Source organism: Chlorocebus sabaeus, chromosome 1, assembly GCF_047675955.1.
Source record: "Chlorocebus sabaeus isolate Y175 chromosome 1, mChlSab1.0.hap1, whole genome shotgun sequence".
Taxonomy (NCBI): domain Eukaryota; kingdom Metazoa; phylum Chordata; class Mammalia; order Primates; family Cercopithecidae; genus Chlorocebus; species Chlorocebus sabaeus.
The window spans coordinates 79,808,452-79,834,936 of NC_132904.1; the positions used below are offsets into that span (position 1 = coordinate 79,808,452).

The 26,485-nt window shown below is 40.5% G+C and overlaps 2 protein-coding genes across 8 annotated transcripts in view; one reads left to right on the forward strand and one right to left on the reverse strand.

Moving 5' to 3' along the window:
* The window catches only part of ANKRD42 (ankyrin repeat domain 42), a 203,194-nt gene that overhangs the window by 16,363 nt on the left and 160,346 nt on the right, over nucleotides 1-26,485 (forward strand). For 6 of the 7 annotated variants that reach the window (XM_073019884.1, XM_073019880.1, XM_073019882.1 and 3 more), the window contains 2 exons: nucleotides 18,927-19,127; nucleotides 21,709-21,834. In XM_073019884.1, coding sequence (XP_072875985.1) covers nucleotides 18,927-19,127; nucleotides 21,709-21,834 — 327 coding nt within the window. The remainder of the gene's footprint in view (nucleotides 1-18,926; nucleotides 19,128-21,708; nucleotides 21,835-26,485) is intronic. The other variant, XM_073019883.1, reaches the window with a different exon arrangement.
* The window catches only part of CCDC90B (coiled-coil domain containing 90B), a 69,429-nt gene continuing 64,329 nt past the window's right edge, over nucleotides 21,386-26,485 (reverse strand). The window contains exon 9 of the mRNA XM_008020324.3: nucleotides 21,386-21,510. Coding sequence (XP_008018515.2) covers nucleotides 21,401-21,510 — 110 coding nt within the window. The 3' untranslated portion in view covers nucleotides 21,386-21,400. The remainder of the gene's footprint in view (nucleotides 21,511-26,485) is intronic.

The following is a 26,485-nucleotide window of genomic DNA, read 5'->3' on the forward strand; positions in this document are numbered from 1 at the left end:
AAATTGGCAAAATTAAACATAGATTTGCTCTTCCTGCCAGTTGTTTCCTTCATCTGCTATCTAGTGTTTTTATTTTTTAACTTCACCTCTCTCTGCCTCATAGACAACTTATTTATTTTTAAATTTAAAATTTTTTTTTTTTGAGATAGGGTCTTGCTCTGTTGCCCAGGCTGGAGTGGCAGTGGTGTGCTCTCAGCTCACTGCAACCTCTGCCTCCCAGGTTCAAGTGACTCTTATGTCTCAGCGTCCTTTGTAGCTGGGTGTCAGGCACCTGCCACCACGCCTGGCTACTTTTTGTATTTTTAGTAGAGAGGGAGTGTCACCATTTTGGCTAGGCTGGTCTCGAACTCTTGGCCTCAAAAGATCTGCTTGCCTCGGCTTCCGAAAGTGCTGGAATTGCAGGCAGGAGCCACCGCACCTGGCCCAACTTTTTCATTTTTTAAACAGTACTGCATAAATGGAGGATACTAGTTAATTTGCTACTTCAGTTGTCTAACCTACAGTAAAGTGGCCAGTGGAGACCTAGACTCCACCTTCTTTAAAAAGTGGTCTAGAAATTCTGAAGGATAGATCACAGTGAGATTGGAGTGAAAATGATACTTAAATGATACTTTAAAGAAGCAAACATAGAAAGAGGAAGGGCAGAATAATATGAACAGGACTGATCAAATCACTTTGCCATTTAGAACCTCCCTGGATCCCTGTGGAGCCTCTGATTCCTTGGCTTGGCATGCTGGACTTACATAATTTGGCTCCTACCTACCTGCATGGCCTCATCTTTCTATATCTTTACATTACTGTCCATGATCATTTTGCTTTTTTCTGAAGTTCATCTTTCAGTGTTCATTTAGTGAAGTCTTGTGGTATGAACTTTTCAATTTTTGTGTATCTGAAAATTTATTTTGTTCTCATTCTTTTTACTTTGTATTTTGTAAGTTTTTTTTTTGTTGTTGGTTTAAAGTAAAATTTAAATTAAAGTCTCAAAAAACAAAAAGCCCCTCTCTCGGCAGTGCCTACAGAGGTGGCAGCCATCTCCTCCTCGGCATCATGGCCACCCTTAGACCCCTTGTGAAGCCCAAGATCGTCAAAAAGAGAACTAAGAAGTTCATCTGGCACCAGACTGACCGATATGTCAGAATTAAGTGTAACTGGCAGAAACTCAGAGGTATAGACAACAGGGTTCATAGAAGGTTCAAGGGTCGATCTTGATGCCCAACATTGGTTGTGGGAGCAACAGAAAAAAACAAAGCACATGCTGCCCAGTGGCTTATGGAAGTTCCTGGTCCACAATGTCAAGGAGCTGGAAGTGCTGCTGATGTACAACAAATCTTACTGTGCTGAGATGTTTCCTCCAAGAACCGCAAAGCCGTTGTGGAATGAGCTGCCCAGCTGGCCATCATAGTCACCAACCGCAATGCCAGGCTGCGCAGTGAAGAAAATGAGTAGCTACCTCATGTTCATGCTTTATGTTTAAATAAAACTGTAAAAACTGCAAAGAAAACCCAAAACACCAAAAACCAAAAAAAAAAAATTCTTTTGTGCTAGGCTTCCTTCACTTTTTCAGACTGCTTTCAATTGCTCCATTTTCGCATATGGTATTATTTATGGTATTATTAGTTTTTCTTTAGTTTTAGTCTTTCTGATGGATGTATCTCATTGCAGTTTCAAATTTACATTTTTCCTGATGACTAAAAATGTCAAACATCATTTCATATTTTTAATGGCTATTTGGTTATTTTTTTTTTGTGAAGTAGGAGTTCAGATCTTTTGCCTATTAGCTGTTGGAGTATGTCTTTTTCTTATTGAGTCGTAGGAGTTCTTTATATATTCTAGATACAAGCCCTTTGTCAGTTATGTTTATTACCAATATCTTTTCATGCAAATATCTTTCTAATCTTTCTACTCTATGGCTTGCTCTTTCATTCTTTGGTATTTTTTGATAAATAGAGGTTTTAATTTTTTTTTTTTTTTAAATGGAATCTTGCTCTGTTGCACAGGCTGGAGTGCAGTGGCACAGTCTTGGCTCACTGCAACCTCTGCCTCTTGGGTTCAAGCAATTCTCCTGCCTCAGCCTCCCGAGTAGCTGGGATTACAGGCATGCGCCACCACACCTGGCTAATTTTTGTATTTTTAGTAGAAACAGAGTTTCACCATGTTGGCCAGGCTGGTTGTGATCCCGACATTGTGATCCACCCACCTTGGCCTCCCAAAGTGCTGGGATTACAGGTGTGAGCCACCACACTTGGCCAGAGGTTTTAATTTTAATGTAATCCATTTTAATAATCTCTTCCTTTGTAATTAGTGCTTTTTGTACTTTCCCTATTCTGTGATCATGAAGACATTCCTTTATGTTATCTTTTAGAAATGTTATTATCTTACTTTCACATTTATATTCCCAATCCTCCTAGAACTGACTTTTCTGTGTGTAATACAAGGTAGGGGTCAGTTTTATTTTTGTATTGTCCTTTATCAAGTATACTTGATCATTTTTGTTAGTCTCGTCTGGTCATTAAAAAATCCAGTTGTTTCTTTAAACAGGTATAATTCTTTTATTTATAACCAGTAGAGTATTTATAATAACATAGATGTTAAGAAAGAATGTGGCCTTAGGTCTAGACTGCTTGTGTTCAAATCACTCTCATAAAATTATTTTTTATTGATAAGTGTACATATTTTTGGTGTACGTGTGATAATTTGATACATTCATGTAATGTATAAAGATCAAATCAAGGTCATATGGGTAGCCATCCCTTAAATAGTTCTTTTCTTTATGCTAGAAATTTTCGAATTTTTTTTTCTAGTTATTTTGAAATACACGATAGATTATGGTTAACTATAATCACCCTACTGATCTGTCAAACACTAGATCTTATTTCTTCTACCGAATTTTATATTTGTACCCATTAATCAACTCTGTTCTTCCTCTCTCCATGCTACCCTTCTGGCCTTTGATAACCACCAATCAATTTACTCTCTATCTTCATGAAACCAGCATATTTTAGCTCCCACATATGAATGAAAACATATAATAGTTGTCTTTCTGTGCTTGACTTATTTTACTTAACATGATGACCTCCAATTCCATCTATCTTGTGGCAGTGAGAGTATTTCATTCATTTTTGTCTGAATCATATTCCATTGTGAATATACATTACATTTTCTTTATTCATTCATCATTGATGTACACTTAGGTTGATTCCATATTTTGGCTATTGTGAATAGTGTATTAATAAATATGAGAGTGCAGGTATCTCTTTGATATAATGACATTTTTTTCTTGTGGATATATACACAGTAGTGGAATTAACTTATAGTTTATATAATATAAATCTAGCTACTCTTGTTTTTTTCTTCTAGTTGCATGGAATATCTTTTCCATTCCTTCACTTTCAGTCGATGTGTATCTTTATAGATGAAGTGGGTTTTTTGTAGGCAGCATGTAGTTGGGTCATGTTTCTTTATACTCTGTGCCTTTTAATTGGAGAGTTAAGTCTATGTACATTCAGTGTTGTTATTGGTAGGTAAAGACTTACAGCTGCCATTTTGTTGCTTGTTTTCTGGTTGTTTTGTAACTCCTATGTTCCTTTCTTCTTGTCTTTCTTTGTGGTTAAGTGATTTTCTCTGGTAGTATGTTTTCTTTTTTTGCTTTTTATTTTTTAGTAAATATAGGTTTTGCATTGTAGTTACCATGAGTCTTACATTTTATAGATATAACAGATTATTTTAAAGAGATGACAACTTACCTTAGGTCACAAAGAAAGGAATAGAAACAAGGAAAAACCAAAATGCCCTACATGTTAACTGTTTCTCCCACATTTTGCCTTTTTGTTGTCTCTATTTACATATTTTTGAGGTTTTTTTGTTTGTTTTTTTGAGATGGAGTCTCGCTCTGTTACCCAGGCTGGAGTGCAGTGGTGCGATCTTGGCTCACTGCAACCTTCTCCTCCTGGGTTCCAGAGATTCTCCTGTCTCAGCCTCCCAAGTAGCTGGGTTACAGGCGCCCACCCCCATGCCTGGCTAATTTTTGTATTTTTCATAGAGATGGGGTTTCACCATGTTGGCCAGGCTGGTCTCGAACTCTTGACCTCAAGTGATCCACTCTCCTCGGCCACTCAAAGTGCTAGGATTACAGGTGTGAGCCACTGCGCCCCACCTATTTATATATTTTTGTATTTCCTATCTCTTAACAGGTTGCTATAGCTATTATTGTTTTTGTTAGATTTGTCTTTTAGTCTTCATACTAGAGTTATCACACACCACAGTTACATTGTTGGAGTATTCTAGGGTTGTCCATGTTTTTAATTTCACGAGTGATTTTTATACCTTCAAACGTTTTGCACATTCGTGTTTCTTCTTCCTGATTGAAGAACTCCCTTTAACATTTCTTATAAGATGGTTCTGGTGATTGTAAACTCTCTCAGGTTTTGTTTGTCTGGGAAAAGCTTTCTGTCGTCTTCTTCTTTTTTTTTTTTTTGGTGTTAGGAATATTTTAACCATATATCTTCAATATTATCCATCCAGGACCAAAGTAAGTTCTGATGCAGGAAATGAGTGAGTTTCACAGCTTTCTGAGCCCCTACTTGACCCAGGAAGCCCAGCTAGCCCCTCCTCTGAGTTCCCCGTCTAAAACAAGATACCCCAACTGCTATTGGGAACTGGGCGGCAGTCGTTCTGACTACTTCCTGCTGGTTGGGGGCGAAGAAGGGGCCCTGCAGTTGTGGTGTCCTCCAGAGGGGAACATTTTAGGCCAGTCAGGGACCAGCAGGTCGATCTAGGGGTCCTTGGTAGAAGCTGTGAGTTGAGCTCATTTGAGGTTCCATTTGTAAGAGCATTTGTAGCTTGATGGCCTTGATCCTGGAGGAAACAAATTTGACAAGGAGGTTAAAAATGCAAGGCCCAAAGACGAGTAATAGTAGGATGGCTGTCACAGGGCCTAGAAAGGGGAGGAGCCCAGATATCCATTGGTTAAACATATTCCAGGGTACTGAATGTTCAAGCTCCTTCTCCTCTTTTAAATGTCTAACAATATCCTGTAATTTTTTGTGAGCTTCAGGCCTTAAGGGACATTGCCTTTGACAAGGAAAAGTGGTGGGGTCTTTTAGCCTGATTTGAATTGGATGGGCATTCTTTGTCTTTCCGAATTGTCCTTCTAAGGCCCAGACTTCAGAGTTGATTCCTTCTTCAAGTAGGGGACAACGAATGGGTAATTCATTCCTTATATTCTTGTAGATAATAGCCCCAGCTTTGGCTAATATGTCCCTACCTAATAAGGGTGTGGGACTTTTGGGCATAACAAGAAAGGCATGTGAAAAGAGCAAAGTCTCCTAATTGCAACTGAGGAAGTGAGAGTAATACCTGGTTATTAGGCTGTCCTAAGATTCCTTGAATAGTAACGGACTTTGAGGCAGTCATCTGGGGCAGGAGATTAAAACTGAGATGACCACGCCAGTGTCCAGGAGGAAGTCCACTTCCTGGCCCTAAATGGTCAAACTTACTTGGGGCTCTGTGAGGGTGATGGCATGAGCTGGCGCTTGCCCTGGCCACCCTCAGGCCTGTTGGTGAATCATCTGGTTGGGCTTCTGGCCCAGACGGCCTTCATCCTCTGGGGCAGTGTGCCTTCCAGTGATTGCCTTGGCGTATTGGACATGGGCAAGGGGGCTGTTTGTTTCTGGTTAGACAATCTTTCTTAAAGTGTCCTTGCAAACCACACTGATAACAAGCCCTACTAGGAAATTGGCTTGCTCCTCTTTTGGTTCCCTCTGAGCCACCAGGGTCTGCCTGTCTGAGGGCCATGACTAAGGCTGTAGCCTTTTTCTTACCTCGCTTTTCCCTTTTGGCCTGTTCCTCTTGGTCCCTGTTATAGAACACCGAGGTTGCCAGGTTTAATAATGCCTCCAAATTTTGTTTGGGGCCTAAGGCAAACTTTTGGAGTTTTCTCCTAATGTCAGCCGCTGATTGGGTGATAAATTTATCCTTTAGAATAAGTTGGCCTTCCAGGGAGTCCGGAGTTAGGGAGGTGTGCTTTCTTAGGGCCTCCCTTAGTTTTCTAGAAAAGCAGGAGGGTTTTCCTCTTTTTCTCTGCATAATTGTGGATAACATTGAGTAGTTCATAGGCTTTTTCATAGTCTTCCTCAAGCTTTCTAAAATGCAAGTTAGCAAATGCCTGTGGCTCCAATCAGCATGATTTGAGTCAGTATCCTAATAAGGGTCTACAGTGGGTACTGTCTGTTGCCCTTTGGGGAATTTTCCCTTTTCCTCCAGGGTCATTCGATCATTTACCTGGCTAAGATACCATAAATGTCTAAATTGCTGGGCTGCTGCTAAAGCTGCCTCCTTTTCAGTAGGACTTAAGGTCTGATTAAGGAACAACATGATGTCCTTCCATGCTAGATCAAAGGACTGCCCTAACCCTTGTAAAACATCTATATAGTTATAGGGATCAGCCGAGAATTTTCCTAAATCTGCCTTTATTTGTTTTAAATCTGAGAGTGAGAAGGGCACATGAAAGTGAATGGGCCCAAATTCTCCTCCTACTGTTTGTAAGGGACATAGTTTGGGTGCCTGGCTTGTGGAGTTTGTGTTCTCTTTCTGGGGTGCCTTTAACACTTTGGTGGGGCTGGATGGAGGAGAGTCAGTGGGGGAGGAGAGTGGGGCTGAGGGAAGAGGCCCTGAGTATGGAGGTAACTGTGGGCCTCTGTCATTTGGGCAAAGCTTGCAGGCTTGGCACAGGGCAGTATTGTCATGAAAGGCAAAGAAAGCCTGTACACAAGGAACTTGACTCCATTTACCTTCCTGTTTACAGAAAAGAGCTAGTTGTAGAAGGATCCTATAATTAATACTTCCCTCAGGGGACCAAGTTTCTCCATTTTGTAAGGAATACTGTGGCCAGGCAGTGGTACAGAAGAAAATTAGCCACTTCTTTGTTAAGGTTTCAGGGTCAAATTTGTCCCAGTAATTCAGGATACATCTTAAGGGAGTGTCCGGTTTGGAAGGTGTGGTGCTTATCTGGAATTTTAAACACAGGGATGTCCGCACCCTGGTTAGTCCTGGGACTCGTCTTCCCTAAGGGCATCCCGTAAGGGTCAGGTCCAATTGTGTTCAAAGCTCATGGTCCCTTTTCCTGAGCTCTTCATCTACCGGATTTAACCATGCTTACCGGCGGGATGGAAACTTCCCTTGCCTCTGCCATGCACCTGTTGACCACTAAAGGGGGCACAAGGACTGTTGGATTTATTGTGGTCCTTCTGCCAATGCGTCCTACCTGTTCCAGGGTGGCAAGGCCTGGGTCTGGGACACCACTGATGCTTGCATGCTAAGGCCCAATTTATGTGGTCCTGGCTATAAAACTGTCCTTCAAGGAGAAATCTCTGACTTAGTGACAGGAGGTGTATAGTAAGCTTAAAGAGGGTGGTGGATGTCCTCTAGGCCAGGGCCGAGAGAACAGCTGCTGTACTTTAGCCTTCTGTCCCCACTTGCCATCAAAGGAGTAAGCCCCCCTCTCAAGGTGGTACCAGTATCCTGTGTCCCAACTGACTGTATTTTCTTCCCTCCAATACCAATTATTGAATGGCTGAAACAACAATGGCTTTAAGACCCGTGCCTATGCACCACAGATTGTACTTGAGAGGCCCCAAGAAAGGGGTAAGTTTATCTGGGGAGCAATGGAGGAAATGTCCTAAGGCTTTTCTACTATCCACATGAAAATTACAGACCTCGGAGCAAGATGGCCGAATAGGAACAGCTCCAGTCTCCAACTCCCAGCGTGAGCGACACAGAAGACCGGTGATTTCTGCATTTTCAACTGAGGTACTGGGTTCATCTCACTGGGGAGTGCCGGAGGATCGGTGCTGGTCAGCTGCTGCAGCCCGACCAGCGAGAGCTGAAGCAGGGCGAGGCATTGCCTCACCTGGGAAGCGCAAGGGGAAAGGGAATCCCTTTTCCTAGCCAGGGGAACTGAGACACACAACACCTGGAAAATCGGGTAACTCCCACCCCAATACTGCGCTTTAAGCAAACAGGCACACCAGGAGATCATATCCCACACCTGGCCGGGAGGGTCCCACACCCATGGAGCCTCCCTCATTGCTAGCACAGCAGTCTGCAAGGCAGCAGCGAGGCTGGGGGAGGGGCGCCCGCCATTGCTGAGGCTTAAGTAGGTAAACAAAGCTGCTGGGAAGCTCAAACTGGGTGGAGCTCACAGCAGCTCAAGGAAACCTGCCTGTCTCTGTAGACTCCACCTCTGGGGATAGGGCACAGTAAACAATAACAAACGCAGCAGAAAGCTCTGCAGATGCAAACGACTCTGACAGCTTTGAAGAGAGCAGTGGATCTCCCAACACGGAGGTTGAGATCTGAGAAGGGACAGACTCCCTGCTCAAGTGGGTCCCTGACCCCGGAGTAGCCTAACTGGGAGACATCCCCCACTAGGGGCAGTCTGACACCCCACACCTCACAGGGTGGATTACACCCCTGAGAGGAAGCTTCCAAAGCAAGAATCAGACAGGTACACTTGCTGTTCAGAAACATTCTATCTTCTGCAGCCTCTGCTGCTGATACCCAGGCAAACAGGGTCTGGAGTGGACCTCAAGCAATCTCCAACAGACCTACAGCTGAGGGTCCTGACTGTTAGAAGGAAAACTATCAAACAGGAAGGACACCTACACCAAAACCCCATCAGTACATCACCATCATCAAAGACCAGAGGCAGATAAAACCACAAAGATGGGGAAAAAGCAGGGCAGAAAAGCTGGAAATTCAAAAAATAAGAGCACATCTCCCCCGGCAAAGGAGCGCAGCTCATCGCCAGCAACGGATCAAAGCTGGACGGAGAATGACTTCGATGAGATGAGAGAAGAAGGCTTCAGTCCATCAAATTTCTCAGAGCTAAAGGAGGAATTACGTACCCAGCGCAAAGAAACTAAAAATCTTGAAAAAAAAGTGGAAGAATTGATGGCTAGAGTAATTAATGCAGAGAAGGTCATAAACGAAATGAAAGAGACGAAAACCATGACACAAGAAATACGTGACAAATGCACAAGCTTCAGTAACCGACTCGATCAACTGGAAGAAAGAATGTCATTGATTGAGGATCAAATGAATGAAATGAAGCGAGAAGAGAAACCAAAAGAAAAAAGAAGAAAAAGAAATGAACAAAGCCTGCAAGAAGTATGGGATTATGTAAAAAGACCAAATCTACGTCTGATTGGGGTGCCTGAAAGTGAGGGGAAAAATGGAACCAAGTTGGAAAACACTCTTCAGGATATCATCCAGGAGAACTTCCCCAACCTAGTAGGGCAGGCCAACATTCAAATTCAGGAAATACAGAGAACGCCACAAAGATACTCCTTGAGAAGAGCAACTCCAAGACACGTAATTGCCAGATTCACCAAAGTTGAAATGAAGGAAAAAATCTTAAGGGCAGCCAGAGAGAAAGGTCGGGTTACCCACAAAGGGAAGCCCATCAGACTAACAGCAGATCTCTCGGCAGAAACTCTTCAAGCCAGAAGAGAGTGGGGGCCAATATTCAACATTCTTAAAGAAAAGAATTTTAAACCCAGAATTTTATATCCAGCCAAACTAAGTTTCATAAGTGAAGGAGAAATAAAATCCTTTACAGATAAGCAAATGCTTAGAGATTTTGTCACCACCAGGCCTGCCTTACAAGAGACCCTGAAGGAAGCACTAAACATGGAAAGGAACAACCGGTACCAGCCATTGCAAAAACATGCCAAAATGTAAAGACTATCAAGGCTAGGAAGAAACTGCATCAACTAATGAGCAAAATAACCAGTTAATATCATAATGGCAGGATCAAGTTCACACATAACAATCTTAACCTTAAATGTAAATGGACTAAATGCTCCAATTAAAAGACACAGACTGGCAAGCTGGATAAAGAGTCAAGACCCATCAGTCTGCTGTATTCAGGAGACCCATCTCACACGTAGAGACATACATAGGCTCAAAATAAAGGGATGGAGGAAGATTTACCAAGCAAATGGAGAACAAAAAAAAAGCGGGGGTTGCAATACTAGTCTCTGATAAAACAGACTTTAAACCATCAAAGATCAAAAGAGACAAAGAAGGCCATTACATAATGGTAAAGGGATCAATTCAACAGGAAGAGCTAACTATCCTAAATATATATGCACCCAATACAGGAGCACCCAGATTCATAAAGCAAGTCCTTAGAGACTTACAAAGAGACTTAGACTCCCATACAATAATAATGGGAGACTTCAACACTCCACTGTCAACATTAGACAGATCGACGAGACAGAAAGTTAACAAGGATATCCAGGAATTGAACTCATCTCTGCAGCAAGCAGACCTAATAGACATCTATAGAACTCTCCACCCCAAATCAACAGAATATACATTCTTCTCAGCACCACATCATACTTACTCCAAAATTGACCACGTAATTGGAAGTAAAGCACTCCTCAGCAAATGTACAAGAACAGAAATTATAACAAACTGTCTCTCAGACCACAGTGCAATCAAACTAGAACTCAGGACTAAGAAACTCAATCAAAACTGCTCAACTACATGGAAACTGAACAACCTGCTCCTGAATGACTACTGGGTACATAACGAAATGAAGGCAGAAATAAAGATGTTCTTTGAAACCAATGAGAACAAAGATACAACATACCAGAATCTCTGGGACACATTTAAAGCAGTGTGTAGAGGGAAATTTATAGCACTAAATGCCCACAAGAGAAAGCAGGAAAGATCTAAAATTGACACTCTAACATCGCAATTAAAAGAACTAGAGAAGCAAGAGCAAACACATTCGAAAGCTAGCAGAAGGCAAGAAATAACTAAGATCAGAGCAGAACTGAAGGAGATAGAGACACAAAAAACCCTCCAAAAAATCAATGAATCCAGGAGTTGGTTTTTTGAAAAGATCAACAAAATTGACAGACCACTAGCAAGACTAATAAAGAAGAAAAGAGAGAAGAATCAAATCGACGCAATTAAAAATGATAAAGGGGATATCACCACCGACCCCACAGAAATACAAACTACCATCAGACAATACTATAAACACCTCTACGCAAATAAACTGGAAAATCTAGAAGAAATGGATAATTTCCTGGACACTTACACTCTCCCAAGACTAAACCAGGAAGAAGTTGAATCCCTGAATAGACCAATAGAAGGCTCTGAAATTGAGGCAATAATTAATAGCCTACCAACCAAAAAAAGTCCAGGACCAGATGGATTCACAGCTGAATTCTACCAGAGGTACAAGGAGGAGTTGGTACCATTCCTTTTGAAACTATTCCAATCAATAGAAAAAGAGGGAATCCTCCCTAACTCATTTTATGAGGCCAACATCATCCTGATACCAAAGCCTGGCAGAGACGCAACAAAAAAAGAGAATTTTAGACCAATATCCCTGATGAACATCGATGCAAAAATCCTCAATAAAATACTGGCAAACCAGATTCAGCAACACATCAAAAAGCTTATCCACCATGATCAAGTGGGCTTCATCCCTGGGATGCAAGGCTGGTTCAACATTCGCAAATCAATAAACATAATCCAGCATATAAACAGAACCAAAGACAAGAACCACATCATTATCTCAATAGATGCAGAAAAGGCTTTTGACAAAATTCAACAGCCCTTCATGCTAAAAACGCTCAATAAATTCGGTATTGATGGAACGTACCTCAAAATAATAAGAGCTATTTATGACAAACCCACAGCCAATATCATACTGAATGGGCAAAAACTGGAAAAATTCCCTTTGAAAACTGGCACAAGACAGGGATGCCCTCTCTCACCACTCCTATTCAACATAGTGTTGGAAGTTCTGGCTAGGGCAATCAGGCAAGAGAAAGAAATCTAGGGGATTCAGTTAGGAAAAGAAGAAGTCAAATTGTCCCTGTTTGCAGATGACATGATTGTTTATTTAGAAAACCCCATTGTCTCAGCCCAAAATCTCCTTAAGCTGATAAGCAACTTCAGCAAAGTCTCAGGATACAAAATTAATGTGCAAAAATCACAAGCATTCTTATACACCAGTAACAGACAAACAGAGAGCCAAATCAGGAATGAACTTCCATTCACAATTGCTTCAAAGAGAATAAAATACCTAGGAATCCAACTTACAAGGGATGTAAAGGACCTCTTCAAGGAGAACTACAAACCACTGCTCAGTGAAATAAAAGAGGACACAAACAAATGGAAGAACATACCATGCTCATGGATAGGAAGAATCAATATTGTGAAAATGGCCATACTGCCCAAGGTAATTTATAGATTCAATGCCATTCCCATCAAGCTACCAATGAGCTTCTTCACAGAATTGGAAAAAACTGCTTTAAAGTTCATATGGAACCAAAAAAGAGCCCGCATCTCCAAGACAATCCTAAGTCAAAAGAACAAAGCTGGAGACATCACGCTACCTGACTTCAAACTATACTACAAGGCTACAGTAACCAAAACAGTATGGTACTGGTACCAAAACAGAGATAGAGACCAATGGAACAGAACAGAGTCCTCAGAAATAATACCACACATCTACAGCCATCTGATCTTTGACAAACCTGAGAGTAACAAGAAATGGGGAAAGGATTCCCTATTTAATAAATGGTGCTGGGATAATTGGCTAGCCATAAGTAGAAAGCTGAAACTGGATCCTTTCCTTACTCCTTATACAAAAATTAATTCAAGATGGATTAGAGACTTAAATGTTAGACCTAATACCATAAAAATCCTAGTGGAAAACCTAGGTAGTACCATTCAGGACATAGGCATGGGCAAAGACTTCACGTCTAAAACACCAAAAGCAACAGCAGCAAAAGCAAAAATTGACAAATGGGATCTCATTAAACTAAAGAGCTTCTGCACAGCAAAAGAAACTACCATCAGAGTGAACAGGCAACCTACAGAATGGGAGAAAATTTTTGCAGTCTACTCATCTGACAAAGGGCTAATATCCAGAACCTACAAAGAACTCAAACAAATTTACAAGAAAAAAACAAACAACCCCATCAAAAAGTGGGCAAAGGATATGAACAGACATTTCTCAAAAGAAGACATTCATACAGCCAACAGACACATGAAAAAATGCTCATCATCCCTGGCCATCAAAGAAATGCAAATCAAAACCACAATGAGATACCATCTCACACCAGTTAGAATGGCGATCATTCAAAAGTCAGGAAACAACAGGTGCTGGAGAGGATGTGGAGAAATAGGAACACTTTTACACTGTTGGTGGGATTGTAAACCAGTTCAACCATTATGGAAAACAGTATGGCGATTCCTCAAGGACCTAGAACTAGATGTACCATATGACCCAGCCATCCCATTGCTGGGTATATACCCAAAGGATTATAAATTATGCTGCTATAAAGACACATGCACACGTATGTTTATCGCAGCACTATTCACAATAGCAAAGACTTGGAATCAACCCAAATGTCCATCAGTGACAGATTGGATTAAGAAAATGTGGCACATATACACCATGGAATACTATGCAGCCATAAAAAAGGATGAGTTTGTGTCCTTTGTAGGGACATGGATGCAGCTGGAAACCATCATTCTTAGCAAACTATCACAAGAACAGAAAACCAAACACCGCATGTTCTCACTCATAGGTGGGAACCGAACAATGAGATCACTTGGACTCGGGAAGGGGAACGTCACACACCGGGGCCTATCATGGGGAGGGGGGAGGGGGGAGGGATTGCATTGGGAGTTATACCTGATGTAAATGACGAGTTGATGGGTGCAGCACACCAACATGGCACAAGTATACATATGTAACAAACCTGCATGTTATGCACATGTACCCTACAACTTAAAGTATAATAATAATAAATAAATTAAAAAAAAAAAAAAAAAAAAAAGAAAATTACAGACCTGTCTTTAAATTGTCCTGATGTGGGTGACCATACACTATTGTGGGGAACTGGCCCTTCAAAATGGCCATGAAATGGCGACACTTGCCTAAACCCTGGAGGGCACCATGAACAGGGATCTTCTGGGCACCACCCCAAGAATTCAAGACTTCTAAATAGGGAATCTTGATCCTGCCTAGGGGGAATAACTTTGCTTGTAAGATGAAGAAAGAAGTCTAGCCGGCAGACATTAGGACCCAGGAGGCAGGAGGCAGGAGACAGATGTGGCTGTCTCACGCTCAGTAACCCGTGCAGGGAGAGATTCTTGTGGGACCATGGTCTCAACCAGGATATCTAGGAGACTAAGATGTCCACTGAGCACTCCTGGGTGTACTTTGGGACCACCACGGAAAGCGAAAGAATTGGAACTGGTTCCAGGCCAACCAACGCTCCCAACCCCAAAGGGTTGGGGGTTGTTAGAGAGCCCTTTTCCAGACAGCCTGACACCCATGTCTTTAGTGTGGTGGCTGTGCTAGTTGCCTTTAAGTGGCTGACAGGTGCCCGGTTTAGCCTCTGAATTCTAAGGAAGGACAGGACGGAATAGCAAGTGAAAGAGGTCTGATTGTACTCACCACGTGACGATGTAGATGCCTTTCCTAGAGACTCCTGGCTGCCTCGCAAAATGTAACACCTAAGGTTCTTGCCTAGCCACGCCAAAGAATTGGTGTGGCAGCTGACTGCGGTGAGTCATGAACCAATAGAGAGAAAAAGCTGTAGGCTTTATTGAGCAGAGTGAAAGTACGAAGCTTCCACAGCATGGAAGGGGTCCGGAACGGGTAGCCCTTCTGTCTTCTTTATAGTTGAAGAAGCTTTGCTGGATTCTTGGATGGCAGGATTTTGTTTTGTTTTGTTTTGTTTCGTTTTGTTTTTCCTTTCAGCACTTTGAAAAGGTCCTGTTCCTTCCTGACCTGTGTGGTTTTTCTTGAGAAGTTTTTTGCCAGACAAACTGGGGCTCCTTTGTATGTTATTTGTTTCTTTATTGTTTCTGCTTTTAAGATCCTTCCTTTGTCTTTGACCTTTGAGAGTTTGATTATTATATGCCTTGGGTAGTCTTACTAGGGTTGAATCTGTTTGGTGTTCTGAGACCTTACTATTTGTGGATATTTATATTTATCTCAAGTTTCAGAAAGTTTTCTGTTATTATTTCTTTGGATAAGCTTTCTACTACTTGTCCTTGCTCACTTTCTCTTGAACACCAGTAATTCTTAGACTTGGTCTTTTGAGATAATTTTCTATTTCTGGTAGGTGATTTTCATTTCTTTCCATTTTTTTTTTTAATCCTATGACTGGGTATTTTCAATTAGCCTATTTTTGAACTCACTGATTCTTTCCTCTGCTTGATTCATTCTGTTATTGAGAGACTCTAATGAATTTGTTAGTTTGGCAAATATATTTCTCAATTTTAAGATTTCTGTTTGATTTTAAAAATTATTTAAAATCTTTTTGTTAAATTTCTGTGATCAATTTCTGAATTGCTTTTCTATGTGTTTTTTTTTTTTTTTTTTGAGATCACTAAGTTTCCTTAAAACTGCTATTTTGAATTCTTCAAGAACTCACATATTGCCATCTTGTTGGAGTCAGTCAGTGGTTTATTGCTATGTCTGTTTGGGTAGGTTGTGTTTCCCTTGGATGTACATCTATGTTTTTGCATTGAGGGATTAGTTTTTCCAGTCTTCGCTGTCTGGCTTCTTTTGGATTTTATGGGGTATGTTCATTTAGAGATTCTTTGTAATTTTCTTGTTGATTTTCTTTCTTTTTCCAGGTAGGTCTTTGCTTCCTTTTTGGCCCTAAATGGCACGTTATGCTCAGGTTTGCCTTGACTCTAGTAAATAAGCCATCAGAGTGTAGCCCATTCCAAACTGGGGAGGTCCCAAAAGGGATATCTCAGCAGTATGGGAACGCTTGCTAGCAGTTTGTGCCGAGGGGACCTGTAGAAAGAACCTTAGTATGATGATGCTAAACAGCCACTCTGATTTGGTGTCTCCTTTGGCTTAGTTACAGAGCAGTGTTTCCAGGACTGAGGGTGGTAGTCCTACCTCTCCCTTTTGTCTCTGGCTATCCTCAGGGATATATTTGTCTTCAGGCACTCCCAGTGCTTCCTGTGGCTTGAGGCAGGGACAGGTCTTCTGCCAGGGAGCCCAAGATGATAGGGAAGCTGCTTACTTTGATCTTACTTTTTCCAGTATAAAAACTGTGAGTTGGGGGAAATTTTCATGAGCTTTGTGCTGGGCAGAATTGGGGGAGGCATGTCTTGGATATGGAAGTCTGATTCTGTTACTGTCTGCTCAGAGGTTTTTCACTTGACTGTGGCCCCAGGACCTGTCTCATCCTCATATTTGAATTCTGGGCTATTGCTAGTGATAATCTCAGTGCTGTATATTTGTTTTTGTTTTCTTTGGTAGAGTGTGAAACTAGCTTGCGTCTTCAGGGCCATTTTGGAAGTAGAAACCCTCTCAAAAATTTTTATTAATTTGACATACGTTTATTGAGCACATACTATGGGTCAGTTCTTCAGGGTGCTGGAGATATTACAGCAAATGAAAGACAAAGTCCTACCTACATGTGGTGGTGAGGGGAGAGACAGATAATCATCTAAATGAATGAGCAAAATATATATTATATAGAGATATGTGTTTAGATAAATGTAAAGTAGGAAAGGCGAGTAGAGAGTATGAGAGGGGATGAAATTTGAAATAAGTCATCAAGAAAACCTTCACTGAGGAAGTTACAATTGGGTAAACACCTGAAGGAGTTAAGGAAGCAGATTTTATGGATATCCTGGAGGAAGAACATTTCAGGTAGAGGTAACAGCAAGTGTAAATCTCCTGAGGCAGGGATGTGCATGGTGTGTTTGAGTAATAGTAAGTCAGTGTAGTTCCAACAGAAGTGAGGGGGTAAGTATTAGATGTTATGGTTGGAGAAGTAAGAGGAGCCATTAGAGGGTTTGTTTATTTTTTCTTTCCATCTTTTCTATCTTTCTCAGTATGTTGCCCAGTCTAGACTCGAACTCCTGGGCTCAAGCAAACCTTCTGCTTCAGCTTCCTGAATACCTAGGACTATAGGCATGTGCCACCATGCCCAGCCTTATTGGAGGGTTTTGATCACAGGAGTGACATGATCTGACCTGTTGTTTAAAGGGATCATTTTGGGCTGGGCGCGTTGGCCCATGCTTGTAATCCCAGCAGTTTGGGAGGCCAAGGCAGGTGCATTGCTTGAGGCCAGGAGTTCGAGACTAGCTTGGCCAACATGGTGAAACCCTGTTTCTACTAAAAATACAAAAATTGCTGGGTGTGGTGGCACATACCTATAATTCCAGGTACTTGGGAGGCTGAGGCACCAGAATCGCTTGAACCCGGGAGGTGGAGGTTTCAGTGAGCCAAGATTGCGCCACTGTACTCTAGCCTGTGCAACAGAGGAAGACCCTGTCTCAAAACAAAAATAAAAGGATCATTTGGCTGTTGTGTTTATAATAGATTGCAGTTGAGGGTGTGGTAGTGGCATGGGTAAGAAATAGGAGAGCAGTTGGGAACCTGATGCAATAATTCAGGCTACTATTTGGGTTGGCCAGTATAGAGGCAGCAAAGGTACTGAGAAGTAATCAGGTTCTGTGTATATTTTGAAGGAGCCAGTAAAATTTGTTGATGGATTAGATGTGGGGAATAATGGAAAGGGGAGTCAAGGATGGCTCCAAGGCTTACGGGCCTGAACAATGTTGAGAGAACTTCCATTAACCGAGATGGGGAGACAATATAAGGAAAATGTGTGTGAGGAGGCTAAGGAGCTCAACTTTTGACATATGTTAGAAATGCCTATAAGACTTTTAAGTGTAAATGATGAGTAAGCAGTTAGAGGAATCTGCAGTTTCAGGGGGGCGGGGGTTAGTATGAGGGGCAGCTGAGGGAGGATAGATTGATATGTGCCAGCAATTTATCTTCTGGACTTCTTATCTGGGACTTCTTGTTTCACCTGAATTATACTGGCCACTTGGGCATTACCCTGCCTCTCCATAATCAAGATATGTGAATTGGGCTTATTTCCCAAGTGGTCATTTCTTAAGTGTAAAGACTGTCTTGGTCTTTGTAATCATTGCCTCGAAGCTTGTAACAACTCCAGATTCATTCCTTTTTCTTTTTTCCCATAAAATTTTAGGCTATGGCTGTCCCTGAGTCTCATCCAATATACTTCTTTCAGGGATTCCTTAAAATTTCTTGTCTGTTCATAGCATTCCTGTTTGTTTCTTTAGTTTTTTATAGCTTTAAAAAATACCTTTTCTGTTATTTTCTGAAAGGCTGTAAATGATGAAGTCAGTGTATATACCTAGTCTGCATTTCAATCCATTCTTCTTGTTTATAATAAAAAGAATAAATTATTATAGAAAAGTGACAAATGCATAGTGATAAATATTATAATATTCTTATTTGCAGTGATTGGTTTCTTCCATTTTTTCCCAAAATATTAAATTTTACCTAGTTATTTTACTTACATAATAAGCATTTTATCATGTAATTATAAACTGTATAATTGGGATTTCACTTTCTAAGATAACTTTCTGGGCCTGCTCTTTGGTGACCCTCATCTGATCTCTCTAGACTCATGGTAAGTGTAACTATTGAACCATTTACTCACTGCTTTGAAGTGACTAGAAAGCTGACTGTAAAGAAATGCAGGCTGGGAAAAAGGTCTCATCTCTGCTCCTGTCATTTGGGGCAGGGATAATCTCCCTATGAGGAGTAGAGCTAATGTGTTATTTCTTTTTTCAAGTTATTTTAGTTTCAATTTAAAAAATAAATTCTGCCAGGCATGGTGACTCCTCCTGCTTGTACTCCCAGCTACTTGTGAGGATGAGGTGGGGGGAATCCCTTGAGCCCAGGAGTTGGAGGCTATAGTGAGCTATGATTGTGCCACTGCACTCCAGCCTGGGTTACAGAGCAAGATCTTGTCTCTAAATACATACATACATACATATGTATTTTAAAAATATTATTTTTTTTTTCTTTCCTCTAGTTCACTTAGCAGCCATGGAAGGCCACCTTCACTGTTTCAAATTCCTATTCAGTAGAATGAGCAGTGCGACACAAGTTTTAAAAGCTTTCAATGATAACGGAGAAAATGTATTGGATTTGGCCCAGAGGTTCTTCAAGCAGAACATTTTACAGTTTATCCAGGGGGCTGAGTATGAAGGAAAAGATTTAGAAGATCAGGAAAGTAAGTAAGTGATATGTTCTAGCATATAATGTAATGATGATGATGATGATATAATGATATAATTTCATTGATGTAGAATCAATGAAATAGGAAAAGAAGATATAAGGCAAATGTTATATATGTTATATGTAAAAATATAAACATGTGTAATATATAACATATTAAAATTTATTACATATCATTGCCGATACATTCATCCAGATTCTTTATTATAAAATACTTTAGACAAAAATGTGTAGAGTGCAGTGGCGCATGCTTGTAATCCCAGAACTTTGGGAGTCTGAGGTGAGTGGATTGCTTAAGCCCAGAAGTTCAAGACCAACTTGGGAAATATAGTAAAACCCTATCTCTACAAAAAATACAAAAATTAGCTGGATGTGGAGGCATGCCTGTAATCAGCTACTTGGGAGGCTGAGGTGGGAGGATGGATTGAGCCCAGGAAGTCAAGGCTACACTGAGCCTTGGTTATACCTCTGCACTCCAGCCTGCGTGACAAAATGAGACCCTGTCTCAAAAAAAAAAAAAAAAAAAAAAAAAAAAAAAAAAAAAAAAAATTGACATAATGAGCAGTGAATCACTAAATTTAAGAATAAAATATAGAGGCCAGGTATGGTGGTTAACACCTGTAATCCCAGCTACTCGAGAAGTTCAGGCAGGAGAATCATTTGAACCCGGGAGGTGGAGGTTGCAGTGAGCCAAGATCACGCAATTGCACTCCATCCTGGGCAACAAGAGCAAAACTCCATCTTGGAAGGAAAGAAAAGAATAAAATGTAGAGTTGAAGTCCTTTGGATCTCTCTCCCTAATTACCATCACATTTTCTTCCTCCTCAAGGGTAAACTATTATTTTAGATTTTTCATTCCATTCTGTGGTTTTATATTTTAGTTGTGTATATGAGTTGGGGTCTCACTATGTTTCCCAGGCTGGTCTCAAACTCCTGGCCTCAAGTGATCCTCCTTCCCCAGCCTCCCAGCAAAGCACTGGGATTACAGGCATAGGTCACTGCATCCACCCTGTGTTGTTCTTTATGTGCATTATTTTTTATTGTTGTACTGTTATTTTTATTGGTTTCTCCTTTAAGTATTTTCCATCTGTTCAATCTGCAGATGTGGAACTTGCAGATGTGAAACTTGCAGATATGGAGGGCCAGCTGTGCATCTATACACATACATGTGTACACACAGACACACACATACAACTGAAAGCACCTAACCTTATCCCTAGCATATAGTTGATGCTTAATAAAATGTCTTTAATGATAGTAACTACATAAACTGAGTCTTTACTAAAAATGCCAGACATGGTAGTAAGCACTTGCAAGGATTGCATTGTTTTGTCTTTTTCAAAAATAAGATCTTCTTGATACTTGGATACCAAAGAATTGCATAATTTTACCCTCTCAACAAATCTGAAATGTGGCTTTTCTCATTTTTACATATGGAAATAAACAATCTAGAATAGCCAAAGAATATTTTTAAAATAACAAAGTTGGAAGGACTTAACACTACTTGATTTTAAGACTTACGATATTGCTACAGTAATCAAGGCAGTGTGTAGTAATGGCAAACAGACATACAGATCAGTAAGACAGAATACAACAAAGACCAGTAAGAGTACGGCATGATGGTGCATCCCTGTAATTCTAGCTACCTGGGAGGCTGAGGCGGGAGGATTGCTTGAGCCTAGGAGTTCAAGGTTACAGTGAGCTGTGACCACACCTCAGTGACAAAGTGAGACCCTATTTCTAAACAAAACAAAGCAGTGTGACAACTATTTACATAGCATTTCTATTGTATTAGGTATTGTGAGTAACGTAGAGATTATTTAAAGTATATGGGAGGGAGGATGTGCATAGGTTATCTGCAAATATACCATTTTTATATAAGGGACTTGGACATCCACAGATTTTGGTATCTTTGGGGGGTCCTAGAACCCTTAGGATTCCAAGGGATGACTCTCTATGTATGTGCACATATACACTTCTTATCTGCTTCTAGTCTATTTTGGTGTCTTCACTGTCTTGCAAGTAGAGAAGGAGCGGTCTGTGCAACCAGGTTCAAGCGATTCTCCTGCCTCAGCCTCCTGAGTAGCTGTAATTACAGGCATGAGCCACCACGCCCAGCTAATTTTTGTATTTTTAGTAGAGACAGGGTTTCACCATGTTGGCCAGGCTGGTCTCGAACTCCTGACCTCAAATGATTCACTCACCTCAGCCTCCGAAAGTGCCGGGATTACAGGCATGAGCCACCATGCCCAGCTTCCAAGTGTGTCTTTATACAAACATTTTAAATGACCATCCCCTGTGTTTTGTAGTGGTATGAGAGAGAAAGAGAATGTGGCTAAAAATTGTCCTGGTACAATACTTCTGGCAAGTTTGAAGTCCTGAGGGGAAAAAGAGTAGAATGATTAGTAATAATCTTATTTGATAATTCTTTTTACTGCTAGTCATCAACTGAACTCATTCCATTACAACAGCCTTTTATTTGAGAAAATATTGAAACCTGAAGTATATGACAGCTTAAGACAGGGAAAAGAATAAACTCTTATATTTACTGAAATGCTGAATTTTTTTATTCATAGCTTTAGCATTTCCAGGTCATGTGGCTGCCTTTAAGGGTGATTTGGGGATGCTTAAGAAGTTAGTAGAAGATGGAGTAATCAATATTAATGAGCGTGCTGATAATGGATCAACTCCTATGCATAAAGGTGAGTTATGATTTCTCCTTTCAGTTTGGATACAATAGCTGCTGAGTTATTAATCTTTTAAAGTAAATATCAATCAGAAACACATGAAACATAAAACCTTTTTCTGATGCCCTAGCAGATATCAGTCTACCTTGTGTGGTATATAGAATGCCTAATTCTCTATTCAAGTGTAATGTTTCTTTTATGATGCCAGATATTCATGCATTATCTTATTCAAGGGTAATTCCAATAAAATTTCTATAGCGACATTGTTATGTTAGTTAAATGTGAAATGTACTGCTAGAGAAGTTTCTTAGGATAACATTTTTTAAATGACCTTTTAATTAATACTAAAATACAAATCATCCCTCTCTCTCTTTTTTTTTTTTTTTTTTCCAGATTGGGTCTTGTTCTGTCACCCAGGCTTGGAGTGCAGGTGGAGACCTCCTGGGCTCAAGTCATCCTCCCACCTCAGTCTCCTGAGTAACTGGGATTATAGGCATGTGCCACCACACCAGGCTAATTTTTTGTCTTTTTAATAGTGATGGGGTTTTACCATGTTGGCCAGGCTGGTCTTGAACTCCTGGCCTCAAATGATCCACTTGCCTTGGCCTCCCAAAGTGCAGGATTACAGGCGTGAGCCTGGCCTGATGGCAGGTGATTCTTACTAAACTCTTAGAGTAAAATGATAGTAGGCTTATTAATATAATCATGTGTTTAAATTGGACTTTATTTCACAAATTAACTTCTGGCAGTCCTCAGATCATATATTATGTTCCCATTGGTTAGGTTTTTAGCTTACATTGTTTAATCCATAATGTATCTCAAAGTATACAATCTAAGCACTATGTGTAACAATAGTTTTATAAGCAGGGGAAATGGGAAGAGATGGGATGCAGAGGATGTTTTCTCCTACACAGAAGGAGTCCACAGATTGGTGAGCTCTGTGCCCTATGTTTGGAATATCTCACTTCATCCATTTCTGCTGGCCATCCAGGAGTTAAACTCTCTACTGTGAGATATGTGTATGGGGAGGAGGCTTAACATGTACATAAAGTTTTTTTTTTTTTAAATTATTATTATACTTTAAGTTCTAGGGTACATGTGCATAACGTGCAGGTTTGTTACATATGTATACTTGTACCATGTTGGTGTGCTGCACCCATCAACTCGTCAGCACCCATCAACTCGTCATTTACATCAGGTATAACTCCCAATGCAATCCCTCCCCCCTCCCCCCTCCCCATGATAGGCCCCGATGTGTGACGTTCCCCTTCCCGAGTCCAAGTGATCTCATTGTTCAGTTCCCACCTATGAGTGAGAACATGCGGTGTTTGGTTTTCTGTTCTTGTGATAGTTTGCTGAGAATGATGGTTTCCAGCTGCATCCATGTCCCTACAAAGGACACAAACTCATCCTTTTTTATGGCTGCATAGTATTCCATGGTGTATATGTGCCACATTTTCTTAATCCAATCTGTCACTGATGGACATTTGGGTTGATTCCAGGTCTTTGCAAACACGTATGTTTGCTGCAATAAACATCCGTGTGCATGTGTCTTTATAGCAGCATGATTTATAATCCTTTGGGTATATACCCAGTAACGGGATGGCTGGGTCATATGGTACTTCTAGTTCTAGATCCTTGAGGAATCACCATACTGTTTTCCATAATGGTTGAACTAGTTTACAATCCCACCAACAGTGTAAAAGTGTTCCTATTTCTCCACATCCTCTCCAGCACCTGTTGTTTCCTGACTTTTTAATGATTGCCATTCTAACTGGTGTGAGATGGTATCTCATTGAGGTTTTGATTTGCATTTCTCTGATGGCCAGGGATGATGAGCATTTTTTCATGTGTCTGTTGGCTGTATGAATGTCTTCTTTTGAGAAATGTCTGTTCATATCCTTTGCCCACTTTTTGATGGGGTTGTTTGTTTTTTTCTTGTAAATTTGTTTGAGTTCTTTGTAGGTTCTGGATATTAGCCCTTTGTCAGATGAGTAGATTGCAAAAATTTTCTCCCATTCTGTAGGTTGTCTGTTCACTCTGATGGTAGTTTCTTTTGCTGTGCAGAAGCTCTTTAGTTTAATTAGATCCCATTTGTCAATTCTGGCTTTTGTTGCCATTGCTTTTGGTGTTTTAGACATGAAGTCCTTGCCCATGCCTATGTCCTGAATGGTATTACCTAGGTTTTCTTCTAGGGTTTTTATGGTATTAGGTCTAACATTTAAGTCTCTAATCCATCTTGAATTAATTTTTGTATAAGGAGTAAGGAAAGGATCCAGTTTCAGCTTTCTACTTATGGCTAGCCAATTATCCCAGCACCATTTATTAAATAGGGAATCCTTTCCCCATTTCTTGTTACTCTCAGGTTTGTCAAAGATCAGATGGCTGTAGATGTGTGGTATTATTTCTGAGGACTCTGTTCTGTTCCATTGGTCTCTATCTCTGTTTTGGTACCAGTACCATGCTGTTTTGGTTACTGTAGCCTTGTAGTATAGTTTGAAGTCAGGTAGCGTGATGTCTCCAGCTTTGTTCTTTTGACTTAGGATTGTCTTGGAGATGCGGACTCTTTTTTGGTTCCATATGAACTTTAAAGCAGTTTTTTTCCAATTCTGTGAAGAAGCTCATTGGTAGCTTGATGGGGATGGCATTGAATCTATAAATTACCTTGGTCAGTATGGCCATTTTCACGATATTGATTCTCCCTATCCATGAGCATGGTATGTTCTTCCATTTGTTTGTGTCCTCTTTTATTTCACTGAGCAGTTGTTTGTAGTTCTCCTTGAAGAGGTCCTTTACATCCCTTGTAAGCTGGATTCCTAGGTATTTTATTCTCTTTGAAGCAATTGTGAATGGAAGTTCCTTCATGATTTGGCTCTCTGTTTGTCTGTTACTGGTGTATAAGAATGCTTGTGATTTTTGCACATTAATTTTGTATCCTGAGACTTTGCTGAAGTTGCTTATCAGCTTAAGGAGATTTTGGGCTGATGATGGGGTTTTCTAAATAAACAATCATGTCATCTGCAAACAGGGACAATTTGACTACTTCTTTTCCTAACTGAATACCCTTGATTCCTTTCTCTTGCCTGATTGCCCTAGCCAGAACTTCCAACACTATGTTGAATAGGAGTGGTGAGAGAGGGGATCCCTGTCTTGTGCCAGTTTTCAAAGGGAATTTTTCCAGTTTTTGCCCATTCAGTATGATATTGGCTGTGGGTTTGTCATAAATAGCTCTTATTATTTTGAGATACATTCCATCAATACCGAATTTATTGAGCGTTTTTAGCATGAAGGGCTGTTGAATTTTGTCAAAGGCCTTTTCTGCATCTATTGAGATAATCATGTGGTTTTTGTCTTTGTTTCTGTTTATATGCTGGATTACGTTTATTGATTTGCGTATGTTGAACCAGCCTTGCATCCCAGGGATGAAGCCCACTTGATCATGGTGGATAAGCTTTTTGATGTGCTGCTGGATCCGGTTTGCCAGTATTTTATTGAAGATTTTTTGCATCGATGTTCATCAGGGATATTGGTCTAAAATTCTCTTTTTTTGTTGTGTCTCTGCCAGGTTTTGGTATCAGGATGATGTTGGCCTCATAAAATGAGTTAGGGAGGATTCCCTCTTTTTCTATTGATTGGAATAGTTTCAAAAGGAATGGTACCAGCTCCTCCTTGTACCTCTGGTAGAATTCAGCTGTGAATCCGTCTGGTCCTGGACTTTTTTTGGTTGGTAGGCTATTAGTCACTGCCTCAGTTTCAGAGCCTGCTATTGGTCTATTCAGGAATTCAGCTTCTTCCTGGTTTAGTCTTGGGAGAGTGTAAGTGTCCAGGAAATTATCCATTTCTTCTAGATTTTCTAGTTTATTTGTGTAGAGGTGTTTATAGTATTCTCTGATGGTAGTTTGTATTTCTGTGGGGTCAGTGGTGATACGCCCTTTATCATTTTTTATTGCATCTATTTGATTCTTTTCTCTTTTCTTCTTTATTAGTCTTGCTAGCGGTCTATCAATTTTGTTGATCTTTTCAAAAAACCAACTCCTGGATTCATTGATTTTTTGGAGGGTTTTTTGTGTCTCTATCTCCTTCAGTTCTGCTCTGATCTTAGTTATTTCTTGCCTTCTGCTAGCTTTTGAATGTGTTTGCTCTTGCTTCTCTAGTTCTATTAATTGTGATGTTAGAGTGTCAGTTTTAGATCTTTCCTGCTTTCTCTTGTGGGCATTTAGTGCTGTAAATTTCCCTCTACACACTGCTTTAAATGTGTCCCAGAGATTCTGGTATGTTGTATCTTTGTTCTCATTGGTTTCAAAGAACATCTTTATTTCTGCCTTCATTTTGTTATGTACCCAGTAGTCATTCAGGAGCAGGTTGTTCAGTTTCCATGTAGTTGAGCGGTTTTGATTGAGTTTCTTAGTCCTGAGTTCTAGTTTGATTGCACTGTGGTCTGAGAGACAGTTTGTTATAATTTCTGTTCTTGTACATTTGCTGAGGAGTGCTTTACTTCCAATTATGTGGTCAATTTTAGAATAAGTGTGATGTGGTGCTGAGAAGAATGTATATTCTATTGATTGGGGTGGAGAGTTCTGTAGATGTCTATTAGGTCTGCTTGGTGCAGAGATGAGTTCAATTCCTGGATATCCTTGTTAACTTTCTGTCTCGTTGATCTGTCTAA